This window comes from Acanthochromis polyacanthus, chromosome 21 (genome assembly GCF_021347895.1).
Source record: "Acanthochromis polyacanthus isolate Apoly-LR-REF ecotype Palm Island chromosome 21, KAUST_Apoly_ChrSc, whole genome shotgun sequence".
Lineage (NCBI taxonomy): Eukaryota > Metazoa > Chordata > Actinopteri > Pomacentridae > Acanthochromis > Acanthochromis polyacanthus.
The window spans coordinates 5,899,595-5,923,219 of NC_067133.1; the positions used below are offsets into that span (position 1 = coordinate 5,899,595).

A 23,625-nucleotide genomic window follows, 5' to 3' on the forward strand; every position below is an offset into this window, starting at 1 on the left:
ATTCCTGTACTTTGTTTCAATCACAAAATGTCATTTATTCACAAAAACAATGTGCAAAAATCAAACAAGGTTCATTTGCCAACTTCATTTACACTGTTGTACGTGCAAGTGCAAGAGGATGATGATGAGCATGTGACTGTGTGTGCATGTGTGTGTGTGTCACTGAGGGTGTGTGAGGCTGGTGAGGGCTCGCAATTGCAGCGGCATGGCAACGTTGGTGTCTCTGTGCCACTGTGGTGTGGTGATATGATGAGATGGGGTCAGGACGCTCTGAGCCACACCGGGGGCCTTCAGCAGCGACCACAGCTCCTCCCCTCTGGTTACTATGGCAACAAGGTCCTCTTCATCAGAGCACCAGGCGACTGACCCGCTTCTGGTTACGGTTCTTAGCTTGGAGAGGAACAGAGACACCCTAGAACAGAAGCAAATGCATAATTAGAACCCAAACAAAATTTTAAAAATGTTAAAAAAAAAAACCTCTGTCACCTGGGTATGAGGTCATGTGACCGTGACGCCAGCTTAGCAAGAGCGCTCATTAAAGTGGTGATGACTCTCGGGGCAGGGCAGACTGTTCCATCAGGGGTCCCCGATGAAGTGATCTCAAACAGTACGGCCTCCAGAGTTTCAAAACAAGAAGTGATGAGCCTCACAGAGCAGCGGCTGTCACAAGACACAGACAGGTACTCTCCCAGCACCCACACCTGGAAATCAAGAACGTCAGATTTTGGTGCATTTTCAAAGATGAGATCCAGAAAGGAAAATGGATCATCTTTAAGTGCTCTTCTCCACAATCCGCTGTCTCATGGAAACACACAGAGTCATTACCACATGTGTGTAGAGTTCTTCTTTGCTGTAGACGTTGCCAGAAATTCCTGCAAACTCCACGAGCTCATGAGATTGGTCCACTACCAGAGAGGGCCAGAGCTTGCACATCCTCAATAGATGGCAGCTGAACACCCTGCAGGAACCGTAAGAGAAGGATGGAGTGATGAGATTTCTGATGAGCTTTTTCAGACTTGAAATATTTAACACTGCTGTTTCATCAGTCTATTAAAATCATTCAGACATCGGTCACTTTTATGCTATGTATGCGATATTTGTCATACAGGTAATATTGGACAGTACATCAAGTCATGTAGAACACAACGATTTTGTAAAGTTTCTAAACATTACACAGAAGACCTTAAGTGCAAATTGCAAAACTCTAAAATGATTTCTAGACCTTGAGAAGGTGTTTTGATCATAAAGTAAAATACTAGATTTGTTTTTGCTCATTGTTCGTTTGTGCTTCCTTTTTGTCTTGCTTGTGTCATTTGTCCGTTTTTGTCATCGTATTTCTTGCTTTTGTCATTTTGTGTCTCATTTTTGTAATATTTTGTCTTGTTTTTTTGTGCTTTTCTGTCTGACTTTTGTTGCTTGTCTCACGTTTTTGTCATTGCATCTCAGTTTTGTCATTTTCTTCCCATTTTGTCTTGCTTACGTCATTTGCCAATTTTGTCATTTTTGTTTCTCGCTTGTTGTTTTGTGTCTCGTTTTTGTCATTTTGTGTCTTGTTTTAGTAACATTTTGTCTTTGTCGTTTTTTGTCTGACTTTGTTTCATGTTTTTGTCATTTTGCGTTTCCTTTTTCTCTTGCTTGAATCATTTGTTTTTTGTCATTTCGTGTCTCGTTTAATTATTCTTTTCTTGTTTTTGTTGTTTTATTCGTCTGACTTGTGTCATTTTGATCATGAAGTATAATATTAGATTGTTCAGTTCCAGATGACTAAATGTTTTCTGCTTTTGTAGATACTCTGATCTGTAATGTATAAATGATAAACTGAGGCATAATATTATTGAACCTGCACTTATTTCTCTGAAGAAATTTCAGGTTGTTCATAATGATTTGTAAAAAAAAACAATTCCTTAAATGTGAATATTTTCAGAACAGTTTTTTGCAGTAAAACAAGAGGAAAATTTTGGAGCTGTGGTATAGATTATTATACTTGTCCGAAAAGGAATACACACCGAGCCCTTAAGACAGAAAACAGCAATTTTGTTCTGGATATTTTTCGGTATACCTGTGTATCTCTTTGACGTAAGTAGGGATTTTAAGGAGGATGCTGCTTCTCTCCAACATCACCAAAATTAAATGCGCTAAAAGCTTCTCATCAGCCACCTAGAACACATAAGATAGAGTTTTAAACATCCAGTATTTATCCTCAGCAGTGCATTTTAAAGAACACTGCATTTTCAGTTATATGAATGAATTTATAAAGAACACTGAATCTCTTCACCATAACAACTGTGCTGAAATAAATGTGCAGCAGCACAGGAACAGTCTGGGCACAGTGAACAACTCTCGGCCAATCAGCAGCCTCAGCTAGCAGGTCATGGAGCGTGCTCAGTCGGTCAATCGTGTCACCTAAAGAGGGGAATGCAAAATTACAATGGTTCCATCAACTATGTTTACAGAATAAAAGCGGCTTTCCAGGATTTAAAGGAACAAAACAATCTGTGAAAATTACAGCAAGACAGTTTCAACAACCACAGGCGAGATATCTTGAGAAGATTAGTTCTGCTTTTTTTGTACAAACAGTTCCCATTCTGGCCTGCAAAAGGAGGAGATATCCACTCCTATGTCATAGCTACAACAAATTCATTTCACTTATTGGCATGGATGTAAACTTAAACCACAGTCCTCAAAGGATTTCTAACATTTTCTTGCTGGCAGTTGACAAGACTGACACCTCTCTCATATCGATCCATCTCCAAGTCTAATGAATTTATCTGGGAAAAGAAGTGCAGTCGTCCCTTGTCGGTTCACTTTTTGCAGTCTCACTGTATCGCAGGACTTTACGGTGTATAGATATTTCTATAAATCTATTATTGTGGTGAGCTGGATTGGAGAACAACGCTGGAGAAGGGATATCTGCCTTTTATGCACTCTGTAGCTGGGAGATGCTTTTATTGTGACACACTGACATCTATACTGTCAAAATGTGGCAGGAAGTCATCAAACACACTTCACACACACACACACACACACACACACAACACTTAATCAAACTAGACTGACTAAACCACAAAAACACAAACAACAATAATGACATTTAAACCCCCAACACCCTGAACTCCCATGGTGCATTGCAGCACAACAGTTCAGTCATAGCAACCGGCTCTACGATTGGTACATTATTTTTATTATTTTTGCGGTAAAATTAGCATTGTCTAGCCTAAAAAAATTAAGACAATATAAAAAATATATTGAAAATTTAATTAAAACATGTTAAAAGAATATTTCATCAAAATAAAATGCGTAGTGTACAGCGCTGGGTGCTGATTGGCTCAGCGACCGTATCATCTGTCTCCTGTGTGTAGCAGCATTCAGCATCTTGTCCATTTCAAAGCACGTCTGATCGCTGCCCATAGTGTTGCTTTGCGTTGTGTGGGGAGGCTTTGGAAAATCTTAAAATATACATAAATATGGTCACTAGTTTGCTGATTTTCAGCTATCGCAGGGGGGTCTGAATGTAGCCCCCACAATAGACGAGGGACCACTGTATTTCCTAAAATGTCAAACTATTTTTTTACTCCTGTGACTGTCAGTACCTGATCCTGCCTCCCCTCGAAGCATGAAGAGGAAAAGCCCTCGAAAAGAGGGGTTTCGAAATGCATCCAGTGACAGGAGGCCACGACCGCCTTGCTCAGAGATGGGCAAACATGTAGACCTGCAACACAAACACACAGACTCAGTGAGGCGGGGATATGAACTGAGATATAGGAGTGTAGCTGCTTTGTGTTCATGAACCTGAGCTGCAAGATCAGTGTAGCAGAGAGACACGGCAAATCCAATAGTGTGTGGAGCAGCTCCACTGCAGTTACAGGTGTAACCAGAGAGGGCAGCAGATCCACAAAATCATCCACGACTGCTGGACTGTCCCAGGCTAGAAACTACACAGACAGAAAGATGGTGTCAGCAGACATTAGTCTCCAGAATCTGTGTGAATAAGATACACAGTCAGAAAGGATGCATGGGTTTTATCACCTTCAACAGGTTTGGGAAGAAGTGTGTGTACTGTGGAACTCCCAGCTGAAATTTCTCAAGGTTTAGCCGCAGGAAACGTAGAAGCTCGTGTGCCAGGAAAGGATCGTTGAACAGCTCAGCAGGAAACTGGCCGAACACCAGCTTCCACACACTCTCACAGTCCACTGCTGCCATCTCACCTAAACACATTCAAGTCAACATTTAGCCTTTTTATGCTCATGTATGCATGAGATTTACAAAAAGAAAAAGCGACAACTGTGAAGCCATCGGAGACTGACTACCATTTACGAATACAGTGTTCACTGGTGACTCTTATATGGCAGTCATGAGCACATAACACAATTTAAAAAAGTAACTTTGTGCAAAAAATTCAATGCAAAATGCATCTTAAAGGCATTTCCTATTTCAGTGTTGCACTAATAGTGACCAAAATGTCAAAAATGAACACTGATTAAGGAGGTTATCCTCACATTGTGATTTCATTGGCACACCAGACTCTTCCTCGTCTGTCCCACAGAAAACCTACCCAGGAATTAGCCTGATTCTTAGACGCTGTGAACACCTTTATTCCAAATCTGGACCAGCTACGGCACCTACCCTTTGTTTTAAACCCCCATCGTGTAAAGTCTATAGATTAACTTACTATGCAAATTACAAGAACAGGAAAATACAGAAACGCTCATTCAATAACATTCTGTTTTTAAAAAAAATCTTGTTTTTGTATTTGCATACCGTGGTTGAGGTAAAACTGTGCTATGGGCAGCAGGACTCTGGCAAATGACAGATCAGGGCTGAGGCGACCAAAGAGTCCTTTAATGCTCGGAAATGTTCTGAAGACCAGCGAGGCGTCCTCAACACACACACAGTCCAGGATGCACACTGCCTCGACCAGACACTAAGGCAGGAAACGGGACAAGTACAATGAGGAAACGAGTATAAAACCTGGTTAACAGTGTTACACACACTGATCAGCTCCAACATTAAAACCACTGACAGGTGAAGTAAATAACAATGATTATGTTGTCATAATGTAATGTTCTGCTGGGAAACACTGGCTCCTGCTATTAAAGAAGGTGTTACTTTCAGACATTTGTGCCTTCCATTTAATCTGAACAAGTCTGCTTCATGTCTGAATGTAGCCTAGCCGCGCCAGACCCATGTTCTGAAAGCACAAGGGTCTAGGACCGCTCGACAGGGAGGGAGGCGGGCTAAAAGGTTGTCTTTCAAATCACTCTGCAGCAATTCGGTAGGTATACAACCAATCAGTGCAACGAATAGGCTGACGTAGTTCCCAGAGCACCGGCGGATTGTGGCTAAGTCCCATTAGCTTCCCAACCAGCGGAGCCGCGGAGCCAACTGGTATATTAAGGATTTGCCATATCCCGTCGGCATAAGTCCAAATACGTCTTTCTTCTCAATGAAACACTTCAGTGCCGTCCTTTGTTTATCTTTCAAGTTGAATTTTAGCTTCAAATCTTTAAGGGCTGTGGCCAAAGCCGAGTCGAAAGATAACTGTTTATTGTGCGCCGGTTGTTTCTGTCAGAATCGTCACGCCTCTGTCGTCACTTCGTTACGCCCGCCTTCTGACTCTACACTTCATGGTGATTGGTCCGGCCAGTTTTAGGAGAATCCAGCCTCGAGCCTTATGGAGGGTAACTAGACCCACCCTGGCAGAGAATTAAATTTGTTGCCATGGGTTGTCTAGCGCGGCTAGGCTAGTCCGAATGAGCACTCTGCTGACTTTTCAGTCAGATCAGACAGACTAACATCTCATGAGGTCACAACAAAAAAGCACATAGAAGATCACTACACACTTGGAGTTGTGAGTTTGGGGAAAATTTCTTCCATATTTTAGCACCAATACTAGTCCATAAACATCACAGAGCAAAAGACACATTTTGCATTATAGAATCATAAAACATCGGGCTCATTCATTTTGTTTGACAATTTCACACATTTTACAAACTGAAATGTCCATAAAAATAAAACTTTACTGCAGTGACAACAGACTGTAACAAGACTCATCAATAATGATTGCAACCAGGTTTTATTAAAACCTAAACTGGAGCTGAAGTTTAGTTTGTTTTTTGCAGGAGTCGTTCTGTGAATACCAGCAGCATCAAACAGCAGCATAATCTATATGTTTGTCTTCAAAGTGACAGAGTTGTCTGCATTTATGCATGCATGATTAGAAATTATGTCCAATATGGAGAAAGGATGGATCATAATCAAACAGCAAGTCATGATAGAACGAATGATGGCACAAACGAAAGATAGAATGAGCGATAGAACAAACAACAGAACGAACGATAGAACAATACTTTATTAATCCTGATGGAAATTCACATTGTGTACTTTTATGCACTTCTGACATGATCCAATGTATAGGAGTTAGGAAGACATGCAGGCTTCCTACTTTTTAGGCACCACAAACTGAACCAATGAGCACGTATAAACATATAGTATTGTCCAATCACGATAATAAATGACACACAGGCTCACCGCTTTTTGCAGGTCTGTGTCCGTCTTCTTTTGTGCCTCTGAAGGAAAAAGAAAAACACACAAGAACATACACTTACACAGTATGTACCTAAAAGACCTAAAGGCCTTATTGTGCATGAGCAATTCTACAACACGACTCGCTTCTCTCTCACATAATTGCAGCTTAACGTGCACAAACACTCACTGCGGTCACTCTGTTCTATGATGCGCTGGCAGTATTGGAAAGCCTTTTCTCTCAGACGCTCCTTCGGAGGCAGCAGTCGGCTGGAGGAGGAGGTTGCTGAAACCATAGAAACCAGCGACCCGTCCACCTCTGACCGGTCATCTGGAACACAAGATTTGTGATACAGCTAGGTCCAGGCAATTTTAAAGCTACTTCCTGCTACCAGAGATTCCCAGCTGCACCCGTCTTTGTCTGTTCATGTCTCTGCATCTGTTCTTGGGTCCGAGGATCGCCGGCACCTTGTCTTGTTCCTGTGTCTGAAAGGACCACTGTCAGGTGTGTTCCTGTCCCTGCATCTAAGATGGTCTCTGTCCCGTGTCTGTGAGGGTCTCCACTGATCTGGAGTGTGCACCAACATCAAACCCAGGGTCCTGTAAGCTCTTTAAATATAAAGCTTTAAGATTAGCTTGCTGTTGGGTGGTGTCCAGGTAGCTCAACTGGTTGAGCGGGCAAACCCATAAACGGGCTATAGTCTTAAACACAGCAGCCTAGGTTTGATTCCAGCTCATGGCCCGTTGCTGCAGGTCTTCCCCCCCTTTCTTCTCCCTACTTTCCTGTCTGCTTCTCAACTAATCTGCCCAATAAAGCCATAAAAATGCCAATTTTTTTTTAAAAAAAAGACTGACAATTAGATGTGATTATTAGACAGGGTTAAGACAGTGCTGGTTATCACTGATTACAACATAGCAAAATAACTGCTGGAATAATATTAGAAGACAGCAAAGTAATAAAAGCAGCCATGAAAACTGCTAACATCCAATCAGAAAAGTGTTAAGAGGTAACACTCAAAGGTAACTAATGCCATAATCTTCCTTTCTATGTACACTATTTCCATGAAAAAATGTAGCTCTGTGGCAGCTTGTTTAGTATGCAGTTCTGATAGGGCAGTTAATTCACCACAGTGATTCAGTCACCTTTAGAAATCCATTTGGAAATTTAAATGAAAGCAAACAACCCACACATTAAGTGAAAGTGGATGTTAGAGGTCGCAGAAGAGGATTTCCATTGATTGTGTAGTTGTGAGTCATGATCATATTAAGTGCTGGAAGCTGATCTTTACTGCCCCGGTGTTAAATAGAAGAGGCAGGAGTGAGACGCAGGCGCATGCAGGGAAGGTCCACAAACTAACGTCTTACCATTAGAAAAGGAGTGGGAGAGGCTGAGCTGTGACCTGTTTGCTGAAGATGATGAAAACACAGAGCAGGTCATCTGAGACGGGTGATATGGAGGAATCACAGCCTTCGTCATGCACACTTCGAGACAGATTTCACTTAACAGGCCAAAATTCACCCATTTGTTGTTTACTCATTTTGCTAGAAAGGTTTTCAGTTGTCTTTTATGCAGAAAAAAAAGATGCTGAGTGTCATGCAGTTTAGGCATAATGAGGCAACAAATGCCATTCATTCATCACTATTTATAAAACTACATAAAAGCACTGGAAGGCTTTGGTCTGCATGTGCTGTAAGGTCATACCAGTTTCTACAGTGCTGTTGCCAATGGAAACAGAGTGGTAGGTAAGAAGCCAGTGGTGCAGCATGGAAAAGGAATAGACGTTCATCCACTGATCTTCAGTGAAGCCCTGTCCCACACACAGTACAGTGAAAAAATTCCCCGACACCGACGACCCATCCAGCTCTGCTATGGGCACCGGCTGACCAACAAACAAACAAAATAACACAGGTTTAGATTGACCAGGAAAAGTTAAGAAATACACAAACTGATCTCTGCATTTTACATACTTTTTTTTACTAAAGTATACAGGCTAAAAATGAATGCAGACTGTTCACCTGACGGGATCTGGGTCCTGTGAAGAATCTCCCTGAGGAAGCTCCACCTCCCTGTACGGTGCTAGCATAGCATAGCCAATCCACAAGCCTTTTACTCAGGAGGGTGATGTGATCTAGAACCAGTCAAGAGTGGAGAAAGCTCAGTGTGAAAACTTTAAATAATGCATAGAACTTAACAAAACAAAGGATCCTCTCTCTATAAATATGTATATGTGCATGAATTCTGAGTTGTCTATTTTTGATTTGCTTTTGATTAGCAGGAAACCCATTGTCCGGCTGTCACCTTCAGTGAGGCACTCTGGGCTGTGTGTGAGGATGGTGTTGAGGACTGGGAGGGTGTGCATGAGGGAGTGAGCTGGGGCTTCAGATGGCCGGTTGTCCAGACCACGAAGGAGCTGAACGCACACAGACGAAAGATCAGCTCTAGTTCCAGCCTGTTGGGATCAAAGTGGGAGAGAAACATAAATCTGGTAATCCATCTGAAAGTGGAACAGGCTTCTTCAGCTCGTAATATGGTATCCAATAATATCTACACATTAAATCACAGCACAAAAAATGTTTGTTCTGGAATTATTATAGACTGTGGTACTTTTTGTTTTTATATCGGTACAAACCCTTTTACTGTTGAAGTGATTTTTAATAATAATGGTAACTTAATTAACAATAATTACCGTAATCACCTGAACCCTAAAATCAGTCAGCAGGTTTGAGAGGCAAGTTAGCTTTTAAAAACAGACCAAATTACACCATTTATCAGAGTCAGAAACTGCAAAAACAGGAAGTTACATCAGATTTTTGTCAACCTTGCATGAACTAATCCTGTGTAATGAGGTTTATTAGCAAGATAAAGCATAGCATGCCTGATATCGGCAAAAAATGTAATATCGGTCAACATCGTTATCGTTTTTTCTGCCTATAGTGAAAATCGATAAAATTCGTATTTTGCACAGACAATGTTTACATTTGGAAATCCTTGCTGCATTTGAGAATGCATCCAACAGGGGATCACAATAAAATTAGACATTATGTGTTAATTCCACAACAGGAGATATGTGACGTTACCTAAAATTAGTTAACCCTTTAAGCTTCAGTCAATTTCAGCCGTTTTCAGTACAAAAAAATCGCTAATATTCTATTTTTAAATAAAAAAAATTACGAAAAATACAGGGAATATTGGACGCACATCGCGAGGTGCATTTCCTTGAAAACGACCGATTCGTGGATTTTATACCGACTTCAGGACATGTTTTGGACAAAATAGTTTACTGGCTTGTGTTGTCTGGATGTAAAAGGTTGGATTATGGCCGTTTTTTGTGGAATCTTTTTTTCTGTGTGTAATAATTAACCCGGAAATGTGAGTCGCGCTGTGTGCGTTGAAGCCGTCCATAGAGAACGGATGGATGAATATTTGTTTTTGTCGGACAAATGTGTTTTTCTCACCCGCTGTGGTAATCGCATCTGAAAGTGGTTTATACCGGCGGATTCATGAGAATCTAAGCTTTCCATCGGCGTATAGTGTTTGTATAATCGTGTTTGCAGCCGTCGGACATTCTTGAAATTCCTATGCAAATTACTACGCACTGAAGCGTAAAGGGTTAAATTGCCCACATATATCAGTATCGGTTGATATCGGAATCGGAAGTTGAGAGTTGGACAATATCGGCGTATCAGTTATCGGTCTATCCTTTTTCCCTGAAAATTACTTTATTTTCTCCAACAGTCTCATTTAACATTTTGGCAAAAATTAACTGTTACCATAAGATTCAAAGAAACAACAAATGACTCAGCTGTTACCAAAAGTCACATGACACAAATTCAGGAACTTTTCAGCTGAATGGTCGGCTGGGTTTACACAGAGCAGAGACGAGACAAGTATGGAAACAAATGCAAAATGCAAGCAGTGAAACATCTGTACTGTATCCAGAGTCACTACTTTTCCCCAGTACTGGTAACACGTGTGGACACTTGGAAAAATGTGGTACATGTTGACTGCATTTATTTTATTTTGGTAAACTAAAATAGACAGTAGAATTTCAGAAGCGTTTCAAAGTTATGATGAATTCTGATGGCTGAGCAAGACAGTGTCATTTCCGCATACCTTTGAGAGCAGCAGAGCAGCAGTATGGCTGTTCAGGTGACCAACGTTCTCCTGGATGTAGTTCAGTTCCTCCCCCGAGAGGGGAGACATCTCTCTGAGCACAGCAGAGCTCAACACCTGAAGCTGCTCTACAGGTGACGACAGGAGGGATAATAGGCGTGTCCGAAGCTCTGAAGGCAGCCTTTGTTGACGACAAAAGAGGAGACATTAGAAGCCAAAGAAAAAGATCTAATACTGAATATTAATTGCATTAGACATAAAAAATATCTACAGATACAGTACAGAACTTGTGCTGTTTCGTTAATCTGACCATTGTCAACAATTAATATGTGAAGGGTGAGGCATAAAATCTATTTTAAATGCTTTTAAGCATGAAATTTTGAGGAAATTTCCCTATGAAATGTAGAAAACGCAGCCCAGATGGAAAGACTGATGACTGAGCAGCTGAAGCTTCCGATTGATTCTTTCTTAACCACTGACAGGAATGAGTGCTTATAAGAAAAAGAATTGATAGGACAGAATAAAAGAAAAAAAAAGAGATCAACAGTAAAGAAGGATAGTATGTAGAAAAACTAGTGAATCAATTAATCTGAAATGTAGAAAGTGAGTACAATATAAGCAGCTCAGAGACGTATATGGTGAGCCAATTTAAGACTTAACAGATGAGTCTGACCATTAGATAATCTGTGACTACGACTGGTGACTCTTTTTACAGATAACATCACTCTGACCAATCAAAACCACAGTTAGAGATGTCAATAGTTCATTTTGGATTCATCAAAGTAATGGCTGCAGATATCTCAAACATAAATAAGACTATTGTGATGTCTGATGCACGACGCTTCACATCTAAAGTTCCCCGTTGAGTCCGGCAAAGCATTCGAAAAGTGTCAGCAGAAATAATGACATCTCTGTTAATTTCATTATTTATCTCATATTTCACAAATTTTAATTATTTAATGGGGGGAAAAAATACCGCTTATCTGATTTTTTTTTTGTCTTATTTCTTACAATTTTCTAAAGAAATGATCTCATATCATATATTTTTTTAACTTTTTGTTTAAATGTTGATGTTTAATCCTAAAATTACATCATGAATTTTACATTTCATCTATAAATTATGACTTCTATTACAAGTTTTTCATTTCAGTGAATTACATCTGGTCATAATTCAGCTACAATTTAAACTGAAGGTATCTGTAATGAATCATGCAATTTGTCCTGGGAAGAATAGCATTGTGGATGCTTTAAATGTTACTTCTAACCATGATGAACTGATTTATAGAGATCAGCAATACATATTCACTTCCTTAGACTGTTGCAGAAATGTCACCTGGAGGCAAATCCGTTGCAGACTTTCTATTGCTTCACAATAACGTCACAGTGTGGTAATGTCATTTGTACAACTAGTGACAGAAAAGCCCTGCAAGAAATGCCCTCTGGCCCCTGCCCTCGCTGGAAGACACTGCAAACTCCCGAGGTCTCAGCAAGGCAAAGAAGATCCTGTGCGACCGCTCACACCCTATTCGGGTCTCTTCAATGCAAAAATGCTGCATGCTGGACAAACCGGCTGAGGAACAGTTTTTTTTTTTTTAATCTGGGGGCAATTAGGCTTTTAAACTCAAAGGAGTAACCCCCACAGACACTTCTGGGTAATTTTTCTCTTGGGCAAACATGGGACAGTGCAACATGAGTGTGTTTACAATGCAGATTTTTATTGCTCTTTCTACTTATTACTGTTATTATACCATGTATATTGCATATTTGCATTTTTTTAAGCACGCTATGTGGAGATGCTCCCATCAATTTCGTCGTACAGTTTTTGCGTACAATGACAATAAAGTCGATTCTATTCTGTATTCAGTCTAGCTATGAAATGTTAAAAACAGTTGGATCATGTGGGTGCTGGCTCTTACGTTCTGGTGTACTTGGTGGCAGAGAGGATGAGGTGAAGCCTCTGCAGAGAGTCAACCGTCTCATGGCCGAGCTCCTTCCCCTGCAGCAGCTTCACTAGTCTGCTGTAAAACTTCTGCAACTCAGGCTCCTGAATCTCTCTAGAAATGACACACAGAGGTTACTTTTTATCCCTTTAAAGACCTTTAATCGATGGCATAACACTAAAACACTTGGCCATTAATTCCACATATAACAATTCATTGATAGTTGAGGCCATTTATCAGTTAAAGTAAAACCAATATCTTACGAAAGCAAAGTTTGTTTGTGCAACGTTATGTTATTACAAAGAGAAAATGTCTTAAATTTCGCAACAGTTAATAAAGAAGCATTCAACAGCTGTGGTAATCGATGTAATTGTTAGTTCTAGTCCCAGCTGCCACAAAAAAAAAAGCCTTGAAAAGTCAACACGAATTTGAGCAACATACAGAAGGCTTTTTTGACAGGTTAGCTTTAGCCTCATTAGCTTAGCAGTGAAAATGAAAGCAACATATGAGAAGAGCTGAAGGCGATAAAGAATTATGTTTTAATACCTTGCCTGTTTCATTAAACTCTCCGAGCCGTGAGAGTACATTTTGAGAACAAGCCAGAGATTATTCTGTTATATCTGTCCGCAGCAGGAAGTAAACAGTGCGGGTGATAATCAAGTCCTGATTGGAATCACATGACGTGACTTTGGTTCCGCTGCTGTTGTGGGGGGAAGTTATAGTGGGTAACACTCATGTCTCTGCCACATGAGTACCTCGGCTCTATATTTGTCCGCCTTGGTCCAAAGACTGTAAATAAAAGATATTATTTTCCTTTATCAACGGAAATTCCCTAACAGTAAAACAGTAAAATAAAGTACCTACAATGGAGGATACACAGTTTTTAAGGGGTGAAAATCACAGAAAATCACTATAACCCAAATTTATTTTTTTATTTTTTCATCACATTCCTTTCATTCTCATGTAGACAGAAAAGCCACGTAGAAGCTTTCTTGTAACCCTCAGTTGATAAAAATGCGTAGCAGTTAATTAGGGTCTTCTTTTTAAGTTATTGATGAAGCTCATTATATAATTACAATTTAAATGTTGTAAATATGCTATCTAGTGGAGACATCACACTTCATCTATCCAACTTTTAGTTTTCTTTCATTTGGCTGCAGGTTATGATGCTCAAGGCTTGCATTGTTCAGCAGTGTGTACACTTGTTAAAAAAATAAAATGAAATCATATATGACAAAAAACAAAGTTAGTAAGTAATATAGAGCAATATTGGAAACTCACTTAAATCTTCTGGCAGTGTTTTGCAGGAAAAATTTCAAAGCTTTCTTGTTTTTTTACTCAGAAATTCTACACACAGGGTCAGGACGTAAAAAGGGGATGGGGTGGGGTTGGCCTTTGCCTTTTTATTAACTATGGATACTGTTAATAGAGTAAACTTTTAACAGAAGACCACATTCTGTAATTCAGATCAAAATCTTTTAAGATTTGAGTCCAGAAGTTATTTGAATTGGTACAAGCATAAAACAAATGAAAAGTAGTCTCAACCTCCCTTTGCCAGAAAGAACATAAAGGGGAAACATCAGTTCTAAAAGTGTAAATTAATTAACTGCATGAATTGTCACTGCCAAAATTTGAAAGACTTTGAGGTCATTAAGAAATGTTTAAAGTGAGAAGGGTCTGATTTTTCTGTTTGATGAACTCTTCATTTGCAGAAAAGTACACCAGAAGTTCAGAAATGTACACAACATACCATCTTATTTTTGAACATATTATTAAAACATCTACTACCAGCACACATATTTTTTAAGGAGATGTGCTCCTCCTTAAATAGTGTTGTCTACAGTGACCAGCAGAGGTCCCCATATGTTTGTTAGGAAGTTACTTTCACAATAACTTTATAATCTACAACATGAATGTTCACTTTTTATAGCTGCTGTTTGTCGTTGGCTGCTTTATCACTCCTAGGCTGTGGTATTATAGTGGACAATCAATCCGCCAAAGTGATATTGGTCATCATTGTATTGATTTGCAGCTATCAGGCCATTTATTGTGATATTAAAAACAAAATAATAAAAACCTTCCTATAATGTGGTGTAGATATATTTGTGCACTAGTATTCTCTAAAGTGGGGACTTAATAGTCCATGTCACATATTATTGCACATTAGAATACACAAAAGCTACCAAAATGGGAAATTCCCTGATATTAAATTATGAAATTGTTAATTTTTTAATTTCATTTTATGATTTCCTACTTATGAAATATCCTTAGCCTTTCAGATTTTTAGGACCCTTTGTGAACCCTTGTTACATAGAATTAGGTTAATCAATTCTGAGCATACTCACTTTGAGCTAAGGACACCTGTGGGTAACAAAAGAAAAAGCCATCATCAATGACAATGAGTATCTATACTGAAGATCAGAGGTTCTATTTTAATGGCATTAGAAATATAAAGGTATCTCAGTGCGCATGGTAACATTTTTAGGAGGCAGTAAGTTAAAACTGTTCCATTTTAGTCAGCATAGTCCACTAATTCGCATGAATTTTCCTAAATGGATGATGAATCTGGTGTTCTGTATTCCTTACATTCACTTTTATTTTAAATGCATCTTTTCAGCTACAACCTGAGGAGCACAAAATGAAGATGAAAATATAGCTTCAACAGGTAAGATATAGTTTTGTGAACTGTAGAGTCAGTTAAACGAGTAAAAATGACACATGTGACTTTTAATTGAAAAGAGTTCACACTGACTGTGCATTTTCAGATGTCTCTTTAAGTTACCTACAAAAATCTTGCTCAGCAGCATCATGACTACATCTCCATGATTTTTTTTATTACTCTGACCTAGATTTCTGATATATTACCATAACCAACAGTAAAAATGTACCATTTTCTAACTGAAAGGCTGACTACCTGACTTAGTTAAACTAATAATTTTATATTATATTAGTTTGCAGTATTGCTAACTAGCTAGCTTGAATTCTTTGCTAGCGCAGGTTAAACATCCGTGTTGCTAATGTGACATTAATATTTATGTCAATAAAACGTAAATCCTTTAATATAATAGCTAAGCAGCAATAAAATATATCTATTATCATTCTAAAAAGCTAACTAGTTAAGTTAGCCTTTCAGAATGAATTTTAAGTCTGCCACCCGTAGCTATTTTGAGAGGCTTTGTTTTAGCCTCACCTATGACAACTGTGATTTGTTGAAAGAAATACTAAGAAGTCATAGCATTTATTTATTTATATATTCATTTATTCTCCAGTAGAAGAATTATAGTGTGGTGCAGCTAAACTATTGTGTACTACAGTACTGGCTGGCTAAGCGAAATTTAATGTTAAGCTAATAACATTAAGCCCTATTACATTGTTGTAGCACTAAATAAGCTAGCTTAAATTTTTTTCGCTACTGTAGGCTCAGTGTCCCTGGTAGTGATTTTTTTTTGCCAGTCATTTAAATATTAGTGAGAATAAAGGTAAATTCTCTCTGTGATTTCTTCTAGACTCATCAATTCAAAATTAATTGCAAACATATAAAAGCTTTTCTAGACAACTAACAATAACTTCCATATGCAACTTGTACATTGCAGGTTAAGTCCAAGCAACATCAATATCTGACGATAAAATCGATCTCATATATTGTTTCAGTTAGTTTTAAGTTTGCGTTAATCAAAATGACTCCTCAGGTAACATTTCTCCCCCTACCTTTTCAAGATAATCCATTTAACTGACACGTAATAACCAAAAAGCAAAAATTGTCAATTCAGCATTGATTAATTTTCAGTGATTTTTGTTAATGGTTAGAAATCAGTCATCAATCAGACTTTCAATAGCTGAGGATGTCGTGTGTAGAACAACATTGTGCTTTAGTTTGACAACTGAAGCCTTCTCAAGATTTTGCATTTAATTTACATTTAATAATCAAAAAGCAAACGTTCTTAGTCCAGCACTCATTAATGATCAATCAGGCTGATTTCTGACAAAGATCAAACGTCAACAATGAACCAACCTTTCAATAGCTGAGGATGTTGTGTGTAAATTGACATTGTGCTTTAATTTGACAACTGAAACTCCATCACTTCATCAGTTTTGTCTCAATTTGCTGCTCTGTGACACAGTAGTCTGCAGACCTAATGACCTCCTAATTGATATAAGCGTGCTTTTTGTGTACGTGCTGATGTTCACCATTTGAAAGCGAAAGCTGTGGCACATTATAAACTTAGAATAAGTCCTCATCAGAGAGTGTGACTTGTTAGGAGCATTGTGTCTGTGTGTGTGTGATCACAGACGCAGAGCAAAGTGAGATAGGCCACAGAGGCTTCCTCACCTCTGTGAAGTGAGTCTGTTATTTCCATCTGAGCTCTCACCGCCCACCTCCGCTCTCTGTCTGCCTCTCTTCTCTGCGTCTGCCTTATCTTTACCTCAGCAGTGAGTCGGGGCCACAGCTCCCATGCGCTCTGCACTCTCTTAAAAAGTTCTCTTTCTTTTGGATAAATGGAGACAACCTGAGCTTTGAGGATTTAAGGTGGAACAACCGGTTTTGTGAATATACAAAAAAAAAAAGAAAAGAAAAGAAAAAAGAAAAACAATCAAAAGAAGCTAGACTACCACACCTTTAGGCCAAGTTTGATTTCCTTTGGACTCTTCTGACTTCATATCAGGTAAGGGAAACGCACACAGTGGCACATGTCCTCTGCATAAGTGGGTCAATCTATTTAGAAATAAGGAACTATGTTTAAAAAGTTGTCAAATGGGCTCGTGAACGTGCGCCAGTGTGAGTGGAAAACTGAGAAGTCGCACAGCCTCATATCACCGCAGCAGTGACAGCCTGTCAGAGCCGTGCTGTGTCACATCCAATACAGCTTTGATAAAAAAAAACAACACTGCACCACCTATCTAATGCTTTCAAAGGCTATTTAATTCTTTAAATCTGTTTTGCACCTCATGCTATCCCTCTTTATTCAAATGCTCCTCATATCAGCAGAATATGTGATTAATGAATGTTTATTTTTCCCTCATCCTCCTGAATCGTGCGCGAGCAAAGTTATTAGCTTGGCAGCACAGCGCCTGAAAATCTGTCATCACTTATCCGGCTTCATCAAAACGTTTGGGATTCCTGCAGCAGGCAGGACAATGGGATCCAGTGAGAGTGAGAGTGAAGCACATGCAGAAAGGCAGGAATACACACAAAACATGCTTCATCATGCATGAATGTGTGCATTTTAAATGGCATCGTTTAAGTGAAACTGTACCAATGTGACTGCATGCACGAGAAGAGCACCGTCCTACTAGCACTGTGCACTCGCGTTTCACATTTCGCAACTAGAAAAGAAACAATGCAACTTCTAAAGCTGTCCTAATAAGAACAAAACACAACATGAGATAATGGTAAAGCGTTCGTTAGCTGACTTTGCTCTTCTTTTATGTAAATCATACAAACTGCATATGTTGACCTTCAGAGTAGCTGGACTTGTGCCTCCTTCCACTGGGTCCCTCTTCCCTCAGTCTCCACAGACAGAGCCCAGATATCAAATTCCTATAGGCTTCAGCTTTTCACACAATGGAGCCTTTATGACCGTTTGTGCACCTGAACGAATCATATCTGCCTATCAGCCAGCTTGCCAGTCGGTCTGAGGCCAGCACGAAGACAGAAGCGATTATTGGATCACGGCGCCAAGTCTTGTGCAAATGGACAAGTAGATTTGAAATCAAAGTCACCATTTGAAACAAAGCAATTAACAGATTGAGAAAGGTGCAAGTGAGAATATACATAGAAATGCAGCATGTTTGAGCCAGCGTTTCAACTCGATGGATATAGAAATTCACGCCGTCTTTTCCAGGACTTCAAAATGTTGCATCACATCAATTAAAAATATCTGTCAGAAAAATCTCTACTAGATTATATTTCCCCTAAATCCTTCAGTCCTAACACAGGCATGCATTTTGGTTGTGCTGAATTGTTAATTTGTGAGAATCCTGAGATAAATCCTATCTGATTCAAACAACATACTCATTTATGTGCTATAGAAATATGCAGAAACACAATATGGACTATACATGCTATGCGATGGAAGATACAATACTCTTTACCAGTCTGGTGGATCAGATACGTTTGGTACTGGATGGGAACAGTGGCGCTTTAATTTGACGTAGAGTGTATGAGCAAGTAGCAGTGTATGGAGTATGCTAGATTAATATTGTGAAAGACAGCTTGGTTTCTCTGACTTGAGGTGATGAAGATGAACAAAAAAGGGAAAACCATAAGTACGATGGATGGTCGCTAACAGAAGGCTACAAACTTTGACAGCTACTTCATCTCTTTTCCCCCTAAACACTGAACGATAGGTAAGTTATTGCCTTGTTTGAAGGATTCCAAGTGATTGAAGCAGCAAAAGCAGTAAACAGTTGATTGTAATTTTAGATATGAAGCAAGAAACAGTAAAGTTATGTAACAAAATTCATGTAATGGGGAAGGATAAATGTGCAAGAATAAAGATTGCACCAACACGCTTTAACCACAAGTGTTAGCTACTTGTCGTATTTCATCACAGAAGCCAAAATACTGCTAATATAAAACGAATAATACTGATAAATGGAAGCGTAAGTGGAACAGCAAGATGATATGAAACACCTAAGTGTGTTTGTTGCACTTTTCTTTGTTCTTGCCGTCTTTAGCAAAAGCCAAAAGTTTTTTTTTTACTCGTCCACGTGATTTTTTTTATGTGCTAGAAGTCTTGTCATAAAAAAAGCAATCAGCACCTGTTACTGAGACCTAATGAGTACTAATGAGCACAATTTACAGAAAATCATCATAATAAACTTTCAGTTAATTAGTCTGTGCCACAAGTCGTTTTTAGTATCGGTAGAATTTGTACAGCACACAGGGGCTGTGTCACAGATGCAACAGGACTGAATGGAATCCAGAGACTTTAATGTGCTACATAACCTGTTATAAATGCATTTGAATGCTGTCTTATTGAGCTACTGCACAATTAGCTTGTGAGAAATATGGAATTTGTGCTGTAGTTGGGAATTAAATTTAAATATGAATAACTCAAACATCAACATTGTTTCAACTTTCTGCCAGAATTTTCCTAATCTTTATTTTATTTTATTTTGACCTTGGATGAACATTTCCACCTAGAAACTGCACTGTGCTGATGACACTCTCAAAAACAATGATTCTGATTTCAGATGTAACAAACCCAAGGAACCAATCCCGTCAGTTTGCAGTGCGATGCTTACTGTATCATTCTTCTTCTTCAGAATTGTTTTAAAACTTCAGAGCTGCACTTACCCTGAACAATTTTGTGGTTTTACGTACAGATATTGTGATTTGATTGACAGTTTATGTTTTAAAGTCATGCTTTAGCTTAATATTCCGTGTGTAATAGTTTAAAGCGTGATGGAGCAACATCGCATGATAAACCATCTAAAGAGTTACACAAGGAGGCATGGATTTCAACAACTGTTGACAGTCACTGCAGTTTTAAACCTGCACATTGAGTTTAAGGAAGATGAATTGTTCAGCTCTAATCTAGAGATCACAAACCATTCCCAGTGGCACCATAATACTACTACTATTAATAAAAAATCCACCTAAAAAACAAGGGGGGAAAAAGGAAAAGCTTTCTTTAACAGGATCCAGGAAATGCTTGGTTTTGTTGGGTTTTCATTTGCATTTTTGTTGGGTTTAATTTCAAATTTGTCAGATCAATCTCTATTATCATGCTGGAGGGTCTCAGCTTTATTATGTCATATAGTCAAGTAAAGTTAGCCTAGTCGCGCTAGACCCAGGTCTGAAGACGCAAGGGTCTAGGAACTCTCGACAGGGAGGGAGGGGGGCTAAAAGGTTGTCTTTCAAATCACTCTGCAGCAATTGGGTAGGTATACAACCAATCAGTGCAACGAATAGGCTGACGTAGTTCCTAGAGCGCTGGAAATCAGAGGATGCGGGAGTTCGGTGAAGCCTTATTTATACAGTCAATGGGTGAAGCTCATAGCTTAGCCGCGCTAGACCCAGGTCTGAAGACCCTGGCAGAGAATGAAATTCGTTGCTGTGGGTTGTCTAGCGCTGCTAGGCTAAAGTAAAGTAGTATTTGGGTCAATATATAATTGAGGGACTTTTGAAGTCCATGGGGTATGTTTTGCATACATTTTTATTTACAGTAAAAAAAAAAAAAGTTTTTGTGTTCATTATGATCATGTCTTTACAGATTCCATAATTATTTATTATGTAAACAATCACTTATTAATAAAAAATGACTGGACATCACTAAAATGTCAACTAAATAACCGTCCGAATTTAATAACAAGCACCTTCTATTTATCTACACAATAATAAAATGAGCTTAGTCAACAATAGTTTTGATTTTTTTAATTGTTCTTTTCATTAAGTTGAGATAATCATGACAGATATTTGTTTTTTTGGCTATGTATCAAATTTTATATGGAAAATAACAGTGTATCTGTGTCTGATAAGTCACTTTCAACTAAGGTATCCATTATAAAAACTCCTCTCAAGGAAGTGTGTTAATTCCAGATCACATGACCTGCTCCACATGATGTCATTTCCTCCTAAAGAAAAGACTGGCAAGACTCCAAGGCTTTCTGAGTTATTTAATATAAAGTAGTGTGTGAGTCCAGTGTGGATTTATGGCATGTCAACAGGTTTACTACAATATCTGTAGAAATAACTTTATATTTCAATTTTACTCAATTCTGTATATATAATATTTAGAAGAAACTTTTTGTAAAAATGCCATGTGGTGTTTGGTTATAGGCGGCCATGTTGATTTTAGGCCTGAAAACAGCAAAAATGATACAAAAAGTGCCGGAATTATATGTTGACTCATTTTCTATAATTGTTGTAGGGTTTAAATCATTATTATTTACATTATTACGGTAAATTTACACCCAATACTTCGACTTTGTGAGTTTGTTTGTAAAATCAATGATTTTCCTTTGAACTGGCAGACACTTTGGTGCAGCAGCAGTTGTTTCATCATTTTTCAAATAATTTTGCTTCCTTGCCTTAAAGGGTTAATCTCAGCAGTCATTATTGCTAATACAGGAAACGCCGACATACTCAGATTTAACATAGACTTGTATGTACACCAAATTCATTTGTGTAGTGGGGCTTCCTATTTTCAGACTCTGGTCTAAGCAAATAGAAATAAGACAAACTTCGATTTACATCAGCAGTTTCGCTGTGCTTCCAAAACTGTCTGAAGTATTTTACCCACTCATTTTCTTAATACGTAGCACACTTTACTGCTCTCCAGCACAGCTGCAGTATCAAATAAACTGTTTTAGAGTGAATTTAAAGCCTGATATATGAAGTGAAATATTGACAATTGAAATCATGTGACATCTCACTTTAAAAACTCTTCTGTAATTACAGAAAGTAAAATTGTCCTTTATATGAATACAGGACAAATTTGTGTTCTAAAATGCAAAGATCCTTAAAACCTTGCAGTGCAAACATGGCACTGAAAGGAAAAGGCTTAAGACTACACTGCAAATGATGTGCATGCGAAACAAACTTCTAAAACAGACGATCAACTCCTCCGACCACAAAACTATAAACAAAAGCGGCTGACTGAAGAGACTAAAAGAGAACAGAGGAAGAGAGATTCTACTCACATCTGGTCTAAAAAGGAGGAAGTAAGGACGAGCTTTCTCAGTAATGAACTCCAAAATAAGAGAAGAGGAAACATGTGTGTGGTTACTGCAGGGGTCTGTGTGTGAGATGTGTGTATGCTCAACATGCATGCACTGTGTACTTCTGCATGTGCATGAATGCATGGGTGTGTGTTGGTCTGGGTGTTTGTGGTTTCATCATCTGCACTGACTGTGGCGGTGTATGCACACTGTAGATACAAAAAATAGCTTCAAGTGTTGAGAGGGTGCAATATTTCTGTCGGCATCAAACTGCATATAAAAAAGGAACAAGCAAATCATTTATTTTACTTATTAACTGAGCATACATAGCATCTGAAAAGATTATGATAATATAATAAAAATAATGCTACAGAAAGGAGCTGAATTGTACCTTTGATGTATTCACACGCTGACATATTTACCTACAACCAGAAGCCATTATATGCCATTGCTCTGCCGTGCAAAAGCACAAGCACGTATTTGTCACACGCAGCTTAAATGAGAGTATGCAAAAGTGTGTGTGATTGTGTCTATTTACGTAGCAGTGGCGTTACACAGCCTTGATTTGACTAACTGTTGGCTGTAAGTCACAATGGAGGATTGTAATATAACCCCACTAACCAGACAGCATGCAAATGCCGGAGACGCATGGACAGTGTGTATGTAAATGGTCTGGTCTGCACTTGCGTAGCGTTTTTCTACCTTAGTGCTACTTAAAACGCTTTACAGTACATTAACTCATTCACACAGATTCATATGCATCAGGAGCAAGTTCAGGGAAAAGTGAAAAGAGAGGCAAATGAAAGAAATGTGTCAATTGGTTAACCCTCCTGTTGTCCTCATTTACGAGTACCAAAAAACTATTGTTTCCTTTTCTGAAAAAAATCCAAAAATTCAGCCAAGAAATTCCCAAATTTCTGAAAATTTGCAAAACCTTCAGGAAGAAAATTCCAATAATTCCTTAAAAGTTTTTTTTCTAAAAAAATTTGGCAAGAAAATTCTTGTAAATATTTTCAAAAAATGAGTAAAAATCATCCAAAAGAATCCTAAAATAATTTAAAGTGATTACATATATATAAGTAAAACTTCTAATATTTTCCTTAAGAACATTCACTAAAAAAATCAACCAAAATCCAGCGAAGTTCGCTGGATTTTGGTTGATTTTTTTAGTGAATATTCTTAAGAAACATTTTTAACATTTCTTTATTTTCCCAAGAAGAAATGTTCAAAGATTTCCCAAAAATGTTGAAAATGTGGACATCAGAAGTTTCATTGTGAAAATATTTCTTCCCACCTCATTTTCAAACTTTAAAATGGGTCAGTTTTGACCCTCAGGACAACACGGGGGGTTCAGGTTTATATTCTAAGTGAGGTGAAGAATGT

General features: G+C 38.5%; 2 protein-coding genes across 4 annotated transcripts in view; one reads left to right on the top strand and one right to left on the bottom strand.

Moving 5' to 3' along the window:
- Positions 1-10: 10 nt before the first annotated feature.
- On the bottom strand, positions 11-13,265 carry ap5z1 (adaptor related protein complex 5 subunit zeta 1). Of its 2 annotated transcripts, XM_022218608.2 has the most exons (18): positions 13,123-13,265; positions 12,553-12,690; positions 10,637-10,817; positions 8,822-8,972; positions 8,539-8,651; positions 8,225-8,402; positions 7,888-7,929; positions 6,713-6,853; positions 6,529-6,566; positions 4,759-4,921; positions 4,027-4,205; positions 3,790-3,932; positions 3,591-3,709; positions 2,276-2,403; positions 2,060-2,157; positions 826-958; positions 487-701; positions 11-412 (listed from the first exon to the last, which is right to left on the bottom strand). In XM_022218608.2, exons 1-18 carry the CDS (start codon positions 13,161-13,163, stop codon positions 160-162), a joined length of 2,454 nt encoding a protein of 817 aa, XP_022074300.2. In that variant the 5' UTR covers positions 13,164-13,265; the 3' UTR covers positions 11-159. The 2 variants fall into 2 exon arrangements, with proteins under 2 accessions (XP_022074300.2, XP_022074301.2); XM_022218609.2 differs by lacking the exon at positions 7,888-7,929.
- Positions 13,266-16,947: 3,682 nt separating this feature from the next.
- Positions 16,948-23,625, top strand: part of card11 (caspase recruitment domain family, member 11) — a 33,072-nt gene continuing 26,394 nt past the window's right edge. For both annotated transcript variants that reach the window (XM_022218613.2, XM_051941389.1), the window contains exon 1: positions 16,948-17,240. The gene's annotated coding sequence lies outside the window, so the exon portion shown is untranslated. The remainder of the gene's footprint in view (positions 17,241-23,625) is intronic.